The sequence below is a fragment of the Zootoca vivipara genome, chromosome 3 (assembly GCF_963506605.1).
Source record: "Zootoca vivipara chromosome 3, rZooViv1.1, whole genome shotgun sequence".
Classification (NCBI taxonomy): Eukaryota; Metazoa; Chordata; class Lepidosauria; order Squamata; family Lacertidae; genus Zootoca; species Zootoca vivipara.
The window spans coordinates 112,317,521-112,336,053 of record NC_083278.1 but is presented as its reverse complement, the minus strand read 5'-3'; the positions used below and the strand labels follow the sequence as shown (position 1 = coordinate 112,336,053).

Genomic DNA, 18,533 nt, shown 5'->3' with positions numbered 1-18,533 from the left:
TAGACAACACTGAATTAGAGGGACCACTAGTCTGACTAATAATGTTTGCATGCTTTCAAGTTTCTCAGAGTTCTTCATCAGGCTGGTAGAGATTGTAGCTGAATCAAGGGAAGATTTTTTGAAATGTGACCCTGCTCTTACTCCCACTCCAAACTCCCAATTCAAGTAGTTGAGGTTTTTTCAGGATGACAGAGTCCTTGCTTGTATCCCAGGAGAGGTACAATCCTTTCTTAATTTGGAAGTTGGTAGCCTCCTGAGCCCCTCCCACTGCAACTTCAGTTATGACAAAGCATCTGTCTGTTTCTTATTGTCATCTTTTGACAAATGTAACTAAAATTGGTCCTTCATTTTGCTAGGGTCATCTTAAGTGGGATCTTGAGTCACTATTTAAGGGTTTTACATCAGTTTAGGGATCTCTTGTTGTGCAAAATAAGAGCCAGATCTGATTAAGTCAGTTTTTATTGATGCTTCAGTTAAACGAATGAAATCCTTTTTGAGTTTATAAAGCTAAACTTTATTTCCTCTCCCTTTTTTCCCCCAACTGTAGAATCAACTTCACACCTTCAACGATGTGTGTAATAATGAATCATTGGTTTCAGACACAGAAACGTAAGTAGTTTTTTAGTACCTTTCATTTAAATACATGCGCTCTGACCACTGGACATTCACTTCTACACCTCCCCATGTCAGTTTGTGACGTGTCAGAAGCCCAAATATCGACATTGCATCCCAACTGCAGGCACTGGGTGGGACTGGGCAATGTGGCAGACGCTGTCCTACTTTTTCACTGTGAGCATAGCTGCAAATTCACAGGAAAAGAGTTTCTGACTTTCTAGTGGCTGGGCACCACCCACCACTTAAATCAGCATTCTTGAAAAATGTTGCCATTCTAGCTGCCAGCCTTGTGTTTTGGTTTGTTGCTTTTGTGAAATAAACAAATGCCCGCCAGAGGTTAGGATGAGAGAAATCCACTTGAAACTTGAATGCCTACCCCCTTCTGGTTTTGTGAAATGTCGCAGTAGTAGAGGAAAGATAATGAGAAATCAAAAATAGCAGCACTAGTCTAAGTTTAACTCGCATTGCTATTCTTGGCATAGGACGAGAAGTCTCTCTTATGACATCCAGAAAAATTTCCTTGGCGCCTGCACAGTTGTGGGCAAATGGTTTTAGCTTTTGGCAAATGGGGGTCCTAGTTTGCCTTATCCAGGGGAGATAAAGGAAACTGGTGATTCATTGAAAATCAACCAACAATTGACCTAATGGTGATAAAAAGATAAATATTGTGCCTACCTGTCCTCAGAAACATAGAAAGAGAATCAGAGTTAGAGGCCTGTATTGGAGACTCATACAATAATTGGAGTATAGCAGAAAAATTGTTTTGCTTATACACTTACGTACCTTTGGAAATAGATGGGAAAGTTGATGTAAAAGGGAAAAAAGATAATAAATGTCAGAATGATGGTAACATTAATAAATGCAAGAGAAGCACAGTGTTAGCAGATTTTCATTATCTTTTGTAGTTCATGACTTGCAGAATTCAGTGGCATTTAATAATAATAATATTTATATCTAGCCTTTTTCCCACACCAGGGCTCAAGGCAGCTTACAAAACACAGATAAAAAGCTAAAAACAGAGAAAAGATAATAGTTAAAAAGTAATTAACACTAATAGAATCAAAACATATTTAAAAGATCTATTAAAAATACAGATAACAACAAAAACACCCCAGCACTAGTCCTTTCCAATCAGTTTCTAAAGGCCTTTGGAATAAAAAGGTATTCACCTGCCAGCAGAAGGACAACAAGGAGGGAGCCAGTCTAACTTCTCTGAGAAGAGAGTTCTAAAGTCTTCAAGCAGCCACCAAGAAGTCTCCTATGTCCCCATCAGGCATTCCTTTAAGGCTGCTTGGACTGAGATAAGGGACTCCCCAGAGATCTCAGTGCCAGGGCAGGTTCCTATGAGAAAATAACAATCTTGCCACTGAGCCCAAGAGCCCAGCAGAGCTGTTCTAGCCAAGGGAGTTGTATAATCCCGGTATGATAACCAGCCCTAACCAACTGTCTGGTTGCAGCTCTTTGGGAAGTTAGCCACATAATAATAATAATAATAATAATAATAATAATAATAATAATAATAATAATAATAATAATTTATTTATACCCCACCCATCTGGCCGGGCCTCCCCAGCCACTCTGGGCGGCTTCCAACAGAAAAATAAAACACAGCAAACTATTAAACATTAAAAGCCTCCCTGAACAGGGCTGCCTTCAGATTTCTTCTAAAAGTCTGGTAGTTGTTTTCCTCTTTGACATCTGTTGGGAGGGCGTTCCACAGGGCAGGCGCCACCACCGAGAAGGCCCTCTGCCTAGTTCCCTGCAACTTGGCTTCTCGCAACGAGGGAACCGCCAGAAGGCCCTCAGTGCTGGACCTCAGTGTCCGGGCAGAATGATGGAGGTGGAGACGCTCCTTCAGGTATACTGGACCGAGGCCGTTTAGGGCTTTAAAGGTCAGCACCAACACTTTGAATTGTGCTCGGAAACGTACTGGGAGCCAACGTAGATCTTTCAAGACCGGTGTTATGTGGTCTCGGCGGCCGCTCCCAGTCACCAGTCTGTCTGCCGCATTCTGGATTAGTTGTAGTTTCCGAGTCACCTTCAAAGGTAGCCCCACGTAGAACGCATTGCAGTAGTCCAAGCGGGAGATATGCATGCACCACTCTGGCTAGACAGTCTGCAGGCAGGTAGGGTCTCGGCCTGCGTACCAGATGAAGCTGATAAACAGCTGCCCTGGACACAGAATTGACCTGCGCCTCCATGGACAGCTGTGAGTCCAAAATGACTCCCAGGCTGCGCACCTGGTCCTTCAGGGGCACAGTTACCCCATTCAGAACCAGGGAATCCTCCACACCTGCCCGCCTCCTGTCCCCCATGAACAGTACTTCTGTCTTGTCAGGATTCAACCTCAATCTGTTAGCCGCCATCCATCCTCCAACCGCCTCCAAGCACTCACACAGGACCTTACTGCCTTCACTGGTTCTGATTTGAAAGAGAGGTAGAGCTGGGTATCATCCGCATACTGATGAACACCCAGCCCAAACCCCCTGATGATCTCTCCCAGCGGCTGCTTGTAGATGTTAAAAAGCATGGGGGAGAGGACAGAACCCTGAGGCACCCCACAAGTGAGAGGCCAGGGGTCTGAACACTCATCCCCCACCACCACTTTCTGAACACGGCCCAGGAGGAAGGAGCGGAACCACTGTATAACAGTGCCCCCAGCTCCCAACCCCTCTAGACGGTCCAGAAGGATGTTATGGTTGATGGTGTCAAAAGCCGCTGAGAGATCCAGCAGGACTAGGAAACAGCTCTCACCTTTGTCCCTAGCCCGCCGGAGATCATCAAACAGTGCGACCAGGGCAGTTTCAGTCCCATGATGAGGCCTGAATCCCGACTGGAAGGGATCCAAATGGTCCGCTTCTTCCAGGCGTGCCTGGAGTTGTTCAGCAACCACTCGCTCAATCACCTTGCCCAAGAATGGAAGATTTGAGACTGGGCCATATTAGCAGCATCTAAAGATGTTTTTTTAAGAAGCGGTTTAATGACCGCCCCTTTCAGCGGGTCTGGGAATACTCCCCCATAGAGGGAAGCATTTACCACCCCGCAGAGCCCATCGCCCAGCCCTTCCCGGCTCGCTTTTATTAGCCAGGATGGGCAAGGGTCAAGGAGACAGGTGGTTGGTTTCACTCGTCCAAGCAGCCTGTCCACATCCTCAGAGGTAACAAATTGAAATTGATCCCATGAAACATGACTAGACTGGGCTCCAGCACTCTCCCACCCCGGCCCTGCTCCCACATGTAGAGTGCATTAATTAAAGCACAAAAGTAATTGACAGTAGCCTGATGGAGGGCACTTAGAAATAAATTCCTTCATTTCAGTGGATTAATTATTTAATTTGCACTGGCCTCCAGAAAAGCACTTCTATTGTAACAGCGTGTTTTCCCCCCTTATTTATCTTCTGCCACAGGTTTAGTTTAAATGAATTTGTAGCTATAAGTGTACCAGCCATTTCCACTTTGTTCAAAACAATTCCTTGAATTTGGAAAGTAATCCTTGGTTGTAAATCTGTTAGGAAAGAACAATGGCCTTTTATTTAGGAGAATGAGCATAATATGAGCGTATGAAGTTGCTTGCTTATGGTTTCCCCATTTTATGTAGGTCCATTGCTAAAGAGCTTGCAGACTGGCTGATCAACAGCAATGTGGTAGAACATATTTTTGGACCAAATTTGCATATTGAGGTAGGTTTAAAGTGAAGTATGGTTTTCTTTGTTAACCATGAAGCTATGTTTTTAATATTTGATAAATTTTTTCCTTGTTTCCCTCCCAGATCATTAAGCAGTGCCAAGTGATTCTTAATTTTCTTGCTGCTGAAGGCCGGCTTAGTACGCAGCACATAGATTGCATTTGGGCTGCAGCACAGGTATGTCTATATTTAAGCAAGAAACAGGCCAATAATATGATGGCTAAATTTCATGGAGCTTAAATTTTGTTCATGGAGCTTAAATAGTTATCTAAAATGAACAGAACCCATAATAACTAGTCTTACTTTTTTTAATAGAGCTGTGCCATACAAAGCAAACTGCTCAGGTGGCAGAGTTGGTGGGCCTAAACATTTTCAAACGCTCCTTTCCGATTCTCTACCTTCCTGCGCAGCTGTCTTGGTGCCATTTTTTTAAAAAAATAACTCATGGTTCCTAGCTGGCCGTGTGGCCAACATGATATCACACCAGTTTTATATTCCTTTAAGTATTTTGTCTTCTTTACACAACAATTGTGCAAACCAGTGTAATGTCCAAATATTAACAGTTCCTGTAAAAGTGATATCCTGCTTTCTTCCCCTGTACTAAGGAAACACGAAGTTCCAGGCAGATTTTCCTCACTCTTTTTATTCTAATGCTAAATTATCTTGGTTTAGACTTTGTTCCCTTTGATTAAAGACACACCAAAAAGCGTTGAAGTTATGCTGAAATCTTAGATGCATATCTAGCTACCATTTTACACCCTTTTTGTTACTCTGACACTAGTTTTATCTTTACTACCTTTAATACGCAGAACATTTTTAAAGAGGGAAATTGCCACAATAATGAAATCTACAGGGGGAAAATGTACAAAAATGTGTTTCAGTTTCTCTGAATGTATCTCTTCTCTTTGTGTTTCTTTTTGAAGTTGAAGCATTGTAGTCGCTATATACACGATTTGTTTCCCTCCTTGATCAAGAATTTGGATCCTGTTCCACTTAGGCATCTTCTTAATTTAGTTTCAACACTCCATCCAAGTGCACATACTGAACAGGTAAAAACAAAGAATTTTGAAGCAGTCTCTTTTCTGTTTTGGTTCACTTAGGAAGTTCTCTTGCATGTGTCCTGTTGAAGTGAACAAAATCTACACATGAATGCTGTTATAAGATGAAAGCCCTTGCATTTTGTTCCTTATATCAGTGTTTCCCAAACTTGTGCCTCCAGCTGTTTTCGGGCTACAATTCCCATCATTCCTGACCACTGGTCTTGCTAGCTAGGGATGATGGGAGTTGTAGTCCCAAAACATCTGGAGGCACAAGGTTGGGAAACACTGCCTTATATGGACTATGGTTTATATTCTTTGATTCTGCATTGCAAGAGGCTGGTCTGGATGACCTTTGGTGTCACTTCCAGCTCTACAATTCCATTCTTCTTCTCCCCCACCTCCCTTCTTGTTAGAGAAGACTACTTTTGGCCCTATTACAGTATAAGAGCTTGGGTTTCCCAGTTATAGTACAAAAGACAACATAGTTTTATATATAAAACTCCATTTTGCTTGTGAAGTATTTTTTTTTTGTCATGTATTGAATATAATGAGAAACAAGTCCTGTTTTCTGTTGGGAGTACAGTTTCTGCTTTGATTTACAGACCTTGTATTTGGCATCCATGCTCATTAAAGCACTGTGGAATAATGCACTAGCAGCTAAGGCTCAGCTATCAAAACAGAGCTCATTTGCATCATTACTCAGTACAAACCTACCAATGGGTAATAAGAAAGGTGAGTGATTATTTTCTTCTTTGGTTTAATGTATTGTTACCAACTTGAAATCTTACTGCTGGTCTTATTACAAAGAGATTGCTAATGGTTTTGATTTTGAAGACAATTTAGGTATTATTATATATAATTCCCCCCCCCTTTTGCTCATGCCCTTTTCTCCTTTACTTCTTTATAGGCAATGGATTTTTTTCTACAGTTAGCCTCTTTCCTTATAGAAACAAGTGCAGTTAATAATATACTGTGGGTGATGTCCAACTAAGTCATACTCAAAATCAATGGATTTAAGTTTGTTGGTTTTGGTGGGCCTATTCCGAGTATGACTAATGATGGATATTGCCCTATATATTTTTTATCCCACTTTTCAGAAAATTGTTTTCTCCCAAAGTGGCTCATGTCAATAGGCCTTGCCTTCAGGGATTACAAACTAAAAGGACAAGACACACAAGAGATGGGGCGTGGAGGGAGATAGTAGTAGATGAGGGTGCTCAGTTCTTCAAGGCCAGAAGGAATTGGTAAGCTGTAAGCAGGTGTTTTGTATCCACTTTGGGCCAGGCTGATCTTCCTTTGCTGGCGCACTTGCTTGCATAGACAGGTGGTAGCTCTTATTCCTTTGCCCCATGGATAGGGACATAGTGTCCTGTCACCTTCTTCAGTTCCAGATAAACTGACAGTTGAAGCAGAGTGTTCTTTCTGCTGGTTAAAATATAATTGTAACTATTAATTGTAACTATCGAAAAGGCTACAGTGATCAAAATTATAATGACTATTCAGGATGGTTTTGTACTACCGGTACCTTCCAGCATTGAATGCCTCAGTACCAGTTGCTCAGGGGCACAAATGCAAAGAGTACTATCTCACCCAAGTCCTGCTTGTTGGTTTCTTAAAGCCTCTGATTCACTATAGTTTCTTACTTAGCCTAAACTATCAAGCCAAGGTTAGCAATCTTGGAACGATCCAGGTTGGTAAACCCACTTTGAACCATAGTTTTAATACCCTGGCTTGTTCCAAAGCAGGTAACCATAGTTTCTTGTTTTGAGTGACGTAGGAAGATGGCTTTCCCCTGTGATATCAGTTGTGTAAAGTAGGAAAACCCGGTTCCTTCTCATGAAAGGAGCTGTATTGATTTTAGCGGAAGTTAATAAACATCATTTTATTATTTCAAAAGGCTCTTAAATAACCCCAAATAACAATAGGAACATATTGTATATAGAACAAGTAGATATTTCAGTCACTACCTATATAATAATAATTATCTGGCTGGGTTTCTATATTAGTAAAGATCAGGGATGTCTAATCTGTGTTCACTCCAGATATTGTTGGACTACAATTCCATTCACTCTTGAGATTTGGCCATTGTGGGAGTTGGAGTCCTACAACTTCTTGAGGGTCACAGGTTAGCCGCACCGGTTATAGACTGTATATTGTATAATGTTAACTCAATTGGAATGTTCTTCCCCTTTTTGTCTCCTCTTCAGAGGAAGAAGAGCTCCGAAGAGCTGCTCCTTCACCATGTAAGTTGTTGTAGAAAGGCACTTTGAAATCAAATATGATTTGGGAGTCATGATTATTCCCTAGGTCAGCGACCTTTGTATCACCTCCTGTTTTCTCCAGATGTCAGCCCAATGTTCAGTGCCATCAGCTCCGAAAATGGCTTGAGAATGTTTTATAGTGTTTGTTTGATTCTAATATTTTTAATTGTAAGGCACCTTGGCAAAAAGATAGTTAATAGATGTTTTATTTGGCAGAGGCTGAAAGAAAGTTATACTTTGTGGCAGATGACAATTTGAATTATACACATTCACTCACTTTGGGTTGATTCCAGTGGTACCGCTCATCTGATGGTAAAACCTCACCAGCCATTGCAGATTTAGGAGACGGTGGGTGGGCTGTGGGAGAGTTCACTGAATATTGCTTCCCCCATTAGCTGAAAAAGATAATACATTAAGCTCCTTGGAGAAAAAGGTGAGATAAAAATGCATTAAATCAATTTTAAAAAAACCTGATGATAATTGTGAGAATTAAATTTATTTATAATTCCCCCCCCCCATCTCAAGAGTTCATAGTCATTTCACAGCAGTGAGATGACACTTAACTCTTTGTCAGACGTGGCTTCATCCAAGTCAGGAGAATAAAGTTGGGTGCAGAAAGGCAAAGCCAGTCCGTAGCAAGAGCAGCAGTAGAACCCCCTTATTGTAATTTATTTTGGTGTTGACAGGAGAGTTTGAGCAAGCATCTCAATCCTGTGTTAAAATTATTTAAAGCAGTGATCCCAATTAGCTAAGTACTGTAGACCCTGTGTTTTTCAGAAGTCAACTCCTTGCTCTCTTAGGTAATTTTTGTTGTATGAATGGTGCCACAGATCCTCTCAGTGGGTTGCGTGGACTCCTGATTGGGAAGCACTGGTTTAAAGCATTTGCTTTTCCATTACATGGAGTAACTTGAAAAGCTCTTTCTAAAATAGGGTCACCTGCAGCAAGTCCTCAAAGCAGTGACAACAGTGATACTCACCAGAGTGGAGGGAGTGATATTGAAATGGAGGAGCAGCTGATCAGCAGAAATAAACATGTCCAGCAGCGGCTTTCAGATACAGAGGTAAAATAAATAACTGTTTTTCTCTGATGGTTATCAAAGAATCTGTCAGTATGAAAGGTGGTGGTTGTTGTTGTTAATAAGGTAACTGGTATTCTACCCTTCACTTAGAAAAGAGGTACCATGGTGATTCTCCCTCTTTGTTTTTCTCGACTCCACTGGCCAGTCTTCTCTGATGTTTTTAGAGCAATAATTACTTTGTGAAGAGCTGCTAATGGAAGAAGTACAGTTTGCTGAAGTATCGGTCTTGTCTGTGCATTAATACCACCACTTGATATCTTTCACCACCTTACCTTAGGTGGGTCCCCACCCACTGCCAGCATGTCCCCTCCATCCAGATTATCCCCGAGGGTCATTTAGTCCAACCCCCTACAATGCGGGAAACTCACCTTCTGAGGCAGTCTGTTCCACTGTCAAACAGCTTTTATCATCTAGAGAGTTCTTCCTGATGTTGAGTCAAAAATCTCCTTTCTTGGAGTTTGAAGCCATTGGTTCAAGTCAGGGGTCCCCAGACTTACCGGTGTTTGGGCCTGTTCCCACTGTGCCGATCGCGCGGCGGGCCAGAGGACGGGGGAGCGCACGCCTGTGCGGGCGGGCGGGGGAGTGCGCGCCCCCCGTGTGCATGCGCACGGGCACTTACTGGCGCGGCGGCGCGCTTCCAGGGTGGAAAAAGCACCAGAAATGACCTCTTCCGGGTCGGGAGAGGCCCATACGCATGCGCACAAAGGATTTTCGGTGCTTTTTTTCCGACCCGGAAGAGCGCCGCCGCGCTGCGTGCCGTAAGAGCGGGCGGCGGGCGTCGTCGCGGGCCGGATTGGCAGGCCAATTGGGCTGCATCCGGCCCCCGGGCCGTAGTTTGGGGACCCCTGCTTCAAGTCCTACCTTCCAGAGCAGGAAAAAACAAACTTGCTCCACCTCCTATGTGACAGCCCTTGAAATATTTGAAGATGGCTATCATACCTCCTCTGTCCTGTCCTCACCATAATGGGTTGTTGTTAGCCACCCTGGGAATACCTGTTGACATTGGAAGTGCAGAATAGTAATTTTAGAAAATAAATGCTTGGTGGTTTTGTATCCTTAAAAAAAAATGAAAATTAAAGGAGTCGATGCAGGGGAGTTCCGATGAAACGGCAAACAGCGGTGAAGATGGCAGCAGTGGGCCAGGTAGCAGTAGTGGGCACAGCGATGGATCCAGCAACGAGGCCAACTCCAGCCATGCAAGTCAATCTGCAGGGAGCCCAGGCAGCGAGGTGCAGTCAGAAGACATTGCCGACATTGAAGCTCTCAAGGAAGATGAAGAGGACGATGAGGACAGAGGTCACAGTTCCCAGAAAAATGGCCGGAATGCAGAGCTGCGGAGCCGGAAAATGGAATCCCAATCAGGCATTTGCTTGGGAGACTCCCAGGGAGCAGCGGAGAGGGGCGGTGTCAGCAACGGGACTGGAAATGACCATGTTTTTAATACTGACTCGGTCCCCTCGGTGGATAATAGAATTAGAATGCTTGATCCCTGTTCACATGGGGAGGACACAGAGCATGACATGGCCGGGGAAATCGGCACAGCTCATATATCCCAAGGCTCTCAAGATTCTTGTATAACGCATACCGGGGACTTCCTTGGGGAAGCCATCGGAAATGAGCTATTTAACTGCCGGCAGTTTATTGGGCCACAGCACCACCACCAGCATCATCACCATCATCACCATCATCACCATCATGAAGGGTAAGTTACTTGCGCGCACACACACACATATATTCTGGAACATAATCACATTTGCATGCCTATTGCTTGCCTTGCATCATCCTTACAGCATTTACTTATCTTGGAAAGAGGTGCAAGGAGCTGAATTGGGGCCTGAAGTTTCCCTGACCAATTCACAAAGTCCGATTAAGAATTCTCCCACGTTTCCCCCAAATTTTGAACAGGCTGCACTAGCTAAAGCATTCTGCCATCTAGTGTACAGTCAAGCAGAATGCATGCAGTCCTAGTTACCAACAATTAAAAAGAATGTAGCTGAAGCTGAGCAGATACATTTTAATATTAAGACCGGCTCCTTCCCTACATACTCTCTTGGCTGTTAAGATAATCAGAGTGCCTTCTCAGTAGTTTCACTACTAAGTAGTTTCACTGCCTTCAGAAGCTCAGGGTGGTGGAGCCCGCAATAAGGCATTCTCTGTGGCAGCCCGTAAGTTGTGTAACTCCCCACAGAGGTGCGCCTGGCAACTTCATTATATTGTTTTCTCTGAATGCTGTTCACCTGAGATGTTTATTTTCAAGAACCACCCTATTTTTTGTGGTAGCGCTTTTTGTAACTGCATACTTATTAAATTGTTTTTTAAAGTTTAAACCATATGGTGAAGGGGTATATTCAGAATTATATTCAGTGGTGATATTTTCTCTTTGCATATATGCAAGTGCTGCTTTTCCGTAGTCTACTGGGTCTTCATGGACTGAAAGCAGTAAATTGGCTTATTCTTGCCTGTATCTTACAGACACATGGTTGATGACATGTTAAGTGCTGATGATGTCAGTTGTAGCAGTTCCCAAGTCAGTGCAAAATCGGAAAAAAATATGGCAGATTTTGATGGTGAGGAATCTGGTTGCGAAGAAGAACTGGTGCAGATTAACTCGCATGCCGAACTGACATCTCACCTTCAGCAGCACCTTCCAAATCTTGCTTCCATTTATCATGAGCATCTCAGCCAAGGTAAGATGTAGCAAAGGAAAGAACAGCCACATTTTATTTCAGTGGTCTAGCTACTTAAAAGGAAACAAAGCAGAACCCAAGTACCATGCCTGTGGTAGAGATAACCTGATAGGAATTAGTGACCTTTCTAGTTATTTAAATCAAATCATGAGCAAATACAGGTTTCACCTTCATGCCCTATCATGGGCCATGTTGAATGGGACTGATAGGAATTGTGGTTCGAAACATAGAGAGGGCACTAGGTTAAGGAAGGCTGATACTAGAGGTTCTCAATCTCTTTTTCTGACCCTGCTCCTTTAACAACAGCCTAACAGGATCTTTGACTTGTAAAGCCTTTCCCGCATGTTGGGGAAAGCTTTCATTTGTTCCATTGGCGTGTGTCCAGGCCGCAGGAGCACTAAAAAGTGGCAACTCTGTGATCCGTTCCCCTGGATGCTTAAATAGCATTTATATCAAAATTAATTTCAGGAGGGTAAAAAAGAGAGCAAGTGAAGAAAGGCAGCCTGCCTTGGCCATTATTGCTGTCATCAAAATACCCATTTTGTTTTTTTAAAAAAACTTTTAGGAGTAGAATAATGGAGAGAGGTGTAAAGAGAATGTGAGTTGCTAGATTGCTTTATAAAGGCAGATAATACAGCATTGGGCCTGCAGGAGGATTGGCTGATACTTGGCGAGCCTTTTGCTTATGGAGTAATTTTGCTACATTCAAGAACTGTCTTATTGTCCCCAGTCAGTAATGTTCTGTGGATTCTTCTTGACTCATTTATGTTGTTTCAGCAGCACCCTTATAGAAGGGAATTTCATTTCTAGAACCTTTTAGAAAGGAAAGAGGCAGGTGAGCCCTTTTTAACACCACATCTCAAGGGCTGTGCATTACAAGAGCAAGAGTGTAGCATGAGAACAATTAGGGCTTGGTAAAAGAAAATGCGCATAACTGAATTACCTGCTTAGAAAATGGCACCACTGCAGCTTTTGTGGTACAAAATCCTTGGGGGCAGCTGATAAAGGTTGGGGGTAGGATCAGGCTTAAGGCTTCAGAATCAGTCAGAAGTTTTTCTGTGTTTGAGTTTGAATTTATTTATGTCTGAGTTAAGAGGTCTGCAGTAGTTTGCCTATTCTGGTTGAGACCCATAGAAAAAGATTAAGAACCTGCCCTTCAAGGTCAAGACTGTATCAAGTAAAAAGATTCCTGTGCCACTTCCTTCCAATTTGCTGCAGAAATGATATCTGATCCTGAGCTAAATAGATGTGTTCTGTCATGTGTAAGTCCTGCATCTTGCAGAAGCTCTATATTTTATGATGGATGCTGCATTCAACCTACAGGAACACTTGTGATGTCCCACGGATATAGATAAGCAATTGTGGGCTGGATTGCAGGCATGGGGATTCCAGCTTGGGGACACTGGGTCTTGTGTGCACATAGGAAGATTCATTAGTCCATCTAGTTCAGGGTTTCAAGCAAGTAGAGGTTCCAGCGACTGAACATGGGATCTTCTGCATACAAAGTAGATTCTGTACCACTGACCTGCAGCAACACTTAATTTGGAGATGCCTCTTCAAACACTTAATTTGGAGATGACTCTTCCTTCTGTTAAAGTGAACAGGGAGACAGCAAACACAATTCTTTATCTCAATAAATACAGACCCTGGATTGGGACAGTTGTCTTTAATTGCATTATCACAATAGCTCTTTTTTTTGCAACAGGTTTTTACTTTTGAAGCAGTTTCACATCCTAATTAAATAACTTTACAAGCAAATACAGACATTTGCAATTGTAATGCTTTTCAATGAAAATTTGAGTTTGAATGCTAAGTGGCTGGTAATATATGACGAAAGGCCTTTATTTTAAAGGGTTGAGGAATCTTCTGCTTCCTCACTGTATTCTAACAAATAGTATTGACATTGCATGTGCTTGTATTGGGTCTCTCTGTACCCTCCCCTGGCTTAGTTTTCCCAAGTGTATTTGTTCCAACCATTTGTAGGTTTGTGATCTTTAGCCGTTATTAACAGCTGTTGATGGACAAAGTCCATTCAAATCAGGATACACATTCCATATTTTTAATAACACCTGTCTTTTGCTCAGGGCCAGCAGTTCATAAGCACCAGTACAACAGCAACGCAGTGACAGATATTAACTTGGATAATGTTTGTAAGAAGGGAAATACCCTTTTGTGGGATCTGGTCCAGGATGAAGATGCAGTAAGTTGAATATCACACAAGAATATTTGATAGAGAAAATGTAATAATAATTGTCAATAACTTTTCTCTTACTTGCTCTAGATTCATCTATCTGAAGGTTTAATAAATGAAGCAGAGAAGCTTCTGTGTTCGTTAGTATGTTGGTTTACTGATAGACAGATTCGAATGAGGTTCATTGAAGGCTGCCTAGAAAATTTAGCAAATAACAGGTAAATGAGCTTGAGTGGCACATCAGTGTCTTACTACCGATCCATTTCTTTGTCCATCAAATCTCTAAAAGCTGCTTTATTTGAACTCATATTTGAAAAATGGATTCTCAGTTCAGTCTATATTGATTTGCTGCTATGAGCATATGGATGGTGACCAAAGAGCCAGAACCACACCAAAAAGAAAGTGAATTTAAACTTGATTTAAAATAACTGACAAATGGTAACTTTCATTTGAAACAACAAAAGCACGATCTAAAATAAACTTAAGTTATATTTTTTTTAAAAAAGGATTACAGTACAGTAATACCTCGGGTTACGAACGCGATCCATTCCGGATCGCAGTTCGTAACCCGAAAAGTTCGTAACCTGAACGCTGCGCAAAGCGCCATTTTGCGCGTGCGCCGCTTCTGCGCACGCACGCGTGGCGAAACACTTCCGGGGTTGCGCAGTTCGTAACCCGAACTGTTCGCAAACCGAGGTGTTCGTAACCCGAGGTACAACTGTATGGTAGATGGAACAGTTACCGTGAAGTTACCAGATAAATATATTTGCGTTATTAACTGCTTATAACAAGAAACTGCAAGTGAAGAAAATACATATGAAAGCAGTTCTAACTCCCACCCTCTGTCGTGGACCACATGGGGTGGTGGTACTCACCTGATCATCCATCACATCTGTGCCTGCTTACTGTGGTGGGATGAGGTCAGTGCAGTGGAAACGCACTGCCAGGAGCATGGGATTGGTTCTGCCCCACCTCCCAGTTAGCAACAGCAATGGAAGTCAGATGAGCACTGTCGTCTCACAACTTGCTTCAGTCCAGCTAACTTGAGCAAAAGCCATGAGAATGCCGTCAAAAGGTCCATATCTTCCAGATTTGCTGTAGTGAGGCCTGCTTGTTCCCATTGGAATCCATGGGGATTAGGGGGAAAGCAAAACAGAATTAAATAATATCCTAAGAAAAATCAAACCTCTATGAGGCTTGTTCCAGAAGAAGTCTAAGTCTCCTCTTGACAAACAGACAAGCTTGCTTAATACAAATTACAAATCAAAATGTAGAAATCACAAATTTACTCTTCCATCTCCCCAAAACACTCAGCATCAAGGAAGGTGCTGTTTTTAGAAGGGGAACAAGAATAGGGCTGTGTAAACTAAAGGTTGCAAAAAGGAAGGAAGGTTGGGATTTAAAGGCAAGTTAGTAACCCTTTTTGGTATATCCCTAATTGAAAGAGCCCTACCAATTCAAATCTTCTCCCACACTGGGTCTCTGTACTTGCCCTTCTGAATAATGTACGCCTCAATCATAGTTCTTCATTAATTTAGAACGGCAGTCCCAAAGTTAGATTGCTTCTTCCTTTCCTCCCATACAAAGGCATGTTTTTCTCTAAATGTGGCTACATGATACATTTTAATTTAAGGGCTATAAATCTCAGAGAACATTGATCCTGTGATGTTACTCTATACCTAGTCACCACTTATCTGTCTCCTCAGATCAGTGGTAGTTTCTCTTCGTCTTCTCCCAAAATTATTTGGTACCTTTCAACAATTTGGAAGCAGTTATGACACACATTGGATAACCATGTAAGTACAACATGTCCTGTCTGTACAGAAGAGGGTGGTTGATCATTGAGGGATTACTGTTCTGATATTGGCTCCTCCCTAGCTACCTTTAGTTTGTCAAACGCAGAGCATAGATTATTAACCCGACCCTTCCCTGAAATTTCAGGGCAGTTTATAGTTTTAACATTTCCTTGCCCAAGCCCATCCCTTCCTGTTTGGTGTTAAATGGAATCATGGCCTCTTTTGATTCTCTTCCGCCCCCTCCCCCCTAAAACGAGAGGCTACCCACTTCCGACTCTAATCTCCATAGTTTGACAGTGGCTCTCCTGATCCTCATAGTAGGGAGTCAGTGCTGTGTGGCTCCTTCGCGCATTAGAAAGGTAATGGTAGAAGCTCAAGTCTAGTGTGGTGTAGTGGCCAGTGTGGTGTAGTGGTTAAGAGCAGTGGACTCGTAATCTGGTGAGCCAGGTTCGATTCCCTGCTCCTCCCTCACAGAGTGTTTGTGGGGGGGGGGGGAAGGATTGTTAGCCGCTTTGAGACTCCTTAGGGTAGTGATAAAGCGGGATATCAAATCCAAGTCGATAATTTTACATGGAGAAGACTTTATCATGGATTTCTCCCACATGAATTGGGTCTTCTGACATTACTTTTGCACCACACGAAAGAACTATGTTACAGCATTTCCCCATATCGCGAAGGTAACATCAGAAGGCACCTTAAGGCCTAAGCATATGTCATAAAAGGTTTGTTAGGAGCACATTATGTTGCCTGCAGTAATAGGAGCAAGCTTCTACCTGGCTAAATTTGTGGCATTCTTAAAAGTTGTTTGTACAAATATTTTTTATTGCATTTGACAAATATTTAAAGCGGCAGGTTCACAATATTTGCTGCTAAGTTTCCTTCACAATTCCTGTTTTAAATTAAATCATGGTAGTATGTCCCAAAGCAATTATAATAATAAAGATTAAAGCTGATTTCAAATGTAATTATTCTCTTGTGTTTATTACTACTTCTTTGCTATGGAGTGCTTGTAGTCTATACAATTAATTCCAGAATGTTACTCAAGATAGCCAAATATGATGCTGGACTTGTCGTTCCCCAATCTGGGACATTCTTCCTTTATGTTAAATCTGCTAATCCCTTTTAAATACTACCGGGTAAAAGTGTTCAGATCAGACTGGACTGAGAAGCAGGAAGCTCTGATGAAGACAGGCAAAATAAACTACGTTGTGCATAATCTTCCACTAATATCCTGGGCTATAGCAAATGAATGAGTTGCCCTTCAATTGTTTGTGACTAAGTCGTGCATGTTGCAGATTTCTGAGCCACCTTTGAGCTGAGAAATTTTATGAGGAGCGTTGGAATGTCCTGTAGTTAGCTTTTTGAAAGATAGTTTGCATCGTTTGTTTGTATGCAATTTCCCCCCAAGACATGGATATGAAATGACAAATGTTACTTAAATTGAAACAGGTGGGCCGAAAAAGAACTTAATATGATGAAGCTCTTCTTTGATAATTTGGTGTACTACATTCAAGCTGTCAGGGAAGGACGCCATAAACATGCATTGTAAGTATGGTGTTGCAGTGGTGGGGTGTATCTTGTCTGTTCATGGTTTTGATGTTTTTAACATTTATCTGAACCTTGTTAAAAATCCATCTTCACATGGTCGAAATTTGCTCCTGATCAAACAAAATTCCTTTCTGCACCTTATTTATTGATGTGTATTCATACTCATCAGTATTTCCTTTGACCCACATTATCACTTGTGAATAACAAGTCGTTTTGTAAAGGCCCATTTTGAGCCGATTTGGCTAAAGGAAAGTACATCAAGGTCATGCGTGTGTGACTATTATCTCATTCTCATACCCATCTTCCTATATTTAGCAGCAAAAAAAATGGTTTGCTTTTAATTAGTCTACAGTATGCTTGCCGAGCTTTCTTTCACTTTGAACATTGGGCGCTCAGTGAAAATGGGTCTGTGTTGGAGGGTTGTTTGTGGCAAAGGGGTTAAGGGTGAGCATCTTTTATGGTTGGGTGGTGCAAAGATGTATGGATAGGTAGAGCAGCTTTATAGGGTGCACTTGTGGGTGTGGAGATGGTTGTCATAAGACTGATGGTAGCTGAAAAAGGTTGAGGGAAAATCTGTTCCAAAGTAGGCCCATGTTGAGCCAAGCTGACATAACGTGGGAGTGGAATTTTAATGTTTGTTAAGTGTTAGTTTTAGAGGGAGTGTTTTGTTTCTTTGTTTCACTAGCTTTGGAGTCCTGCTATTCTAGGAGTGCCAAGTGAGAATTTTTGAACAACAAAAAATCCCCCTGCTTTTGTAGTTCCAAAACAGTTTTGTCATATTAGTTTGGGGAGTTGAGGCCAAAGACTCCTTGTTGGAACCCTTCTTCTTACCTAATAAGCATTGTTATCCATCCCAAGCCATATGAGCTGACCCAAAAATGTACGGTAATAAATAGATGAATATTTTCATATGTATCTTAAAATTATACGGTATTTAAAAAATTGTTTGCAGTGGTGCAATCTGTTAAATTTGCTTGTACACAAACAGTTTGTATCTTAAATTGACCAGGAGTACATATGCCATCTCACCCACAGAGGTCCTCCTTAGAGCACTCATTTGGTGACCCTTGCGATTGAGGGATGAGGGTGGCAAGCACTTCTGTCACCTGTGGAGGAACTTTTATAAAGTCTGAATGTCTGATCTGTGTTAGGGGGAGATGCCCAGGGCCGATTTTGGTCTAAAATCAGCACTGATGCCAGTGGTGGAGGAAGTGGAGCAGGCAGGGCACCACCTCACCCCGCCTAGAATATTTTGTATATTAAGTGGCAGGGGTAGAAGAAAATGTTTGAAACCGGGTGGTATTAGATTTAAGCTTTACTCAGAGTAGACCCATCGAAATGAATTGACCTTACTTAGCCACAAATACCACACTTTGAGAATGCTAAGGAAAAACCATCTTCCACAAAAGCTGCTGCTTGCCTTCTATCACTGTGTCATACAGAGCGTGCTCACATATGGTTTATGTGTGTGGTGCAGAAGCTGTACTTCTCAGGATAGGACAGGGCTGTGCAGAATTATTAAAACAGCAGAGAGCATTATTGGCTGCTCACTCTCCACCTTAGAACAAATCTATACCACCAGGTGCCATAGAAAAGCACTAGACATTTCAAGAGATCTAACGCACCCTGG

At 42.2% G+C, this 18,533-nt stretch overlaps 1 protein-coding gene across 2 annotated transcripts in view; it reads left to right on the top strand.

Moving 5' to 3' along the window:
• The window catches only part of USP34 (ubiquitin specific peptidase 34), a 104,352-nt gene that overhangs the window by 29,602 nt on the left and 56,217 nt on the right, over nt 1-18,533 (top strand). For both annotated transcript variants that reach the window (XM_035110901.2, XM_035110900.2), the window contains 13 exons: nt 548-609; nt 4,213-4,294; nt 4,384-4,476; nt 5,223-5,348; nt 5,942-6,071; nt 7,547-7,582; nt 8,533-8,663; nt 9,761-10,383; nt 11,154-11,368; nt 13,453-13,568; nt 13,650-13,777; nt 15,266-15,355; nt 16,805-16,900. In XM_035110901.2, coding sequence (XP_034966792.2) covers nt 548-609; nt 4,213-4,294; nt 4,384-4,476; nt 5,223-5,348; nt 5,942-6,071; nt 7,547-7,582; nt 8,533-8,663; nt 9,761-10,383; nt 11,154-11,368; nt 13,453-13,568; nt 13,650-13,777; nt 15,266-15,355; nt 16,805-16,900 — 1,928 coding nt within the window. The remainder of the gene's footprint in view (nt 1-547; nt 610-4,212; nt 4,295-4,383; nt 4,477-5,222; nt 5,349-5,941; nt 6,072-7,546; nt 7,583-8,532; nt 8,664-9,760; nt 10,384-11,153; nt 11,369-13,452; nt 13,569-13,649; nt 13,778-15,265; nt 15,356-16,804; nt 16,901-18,533) is intronic.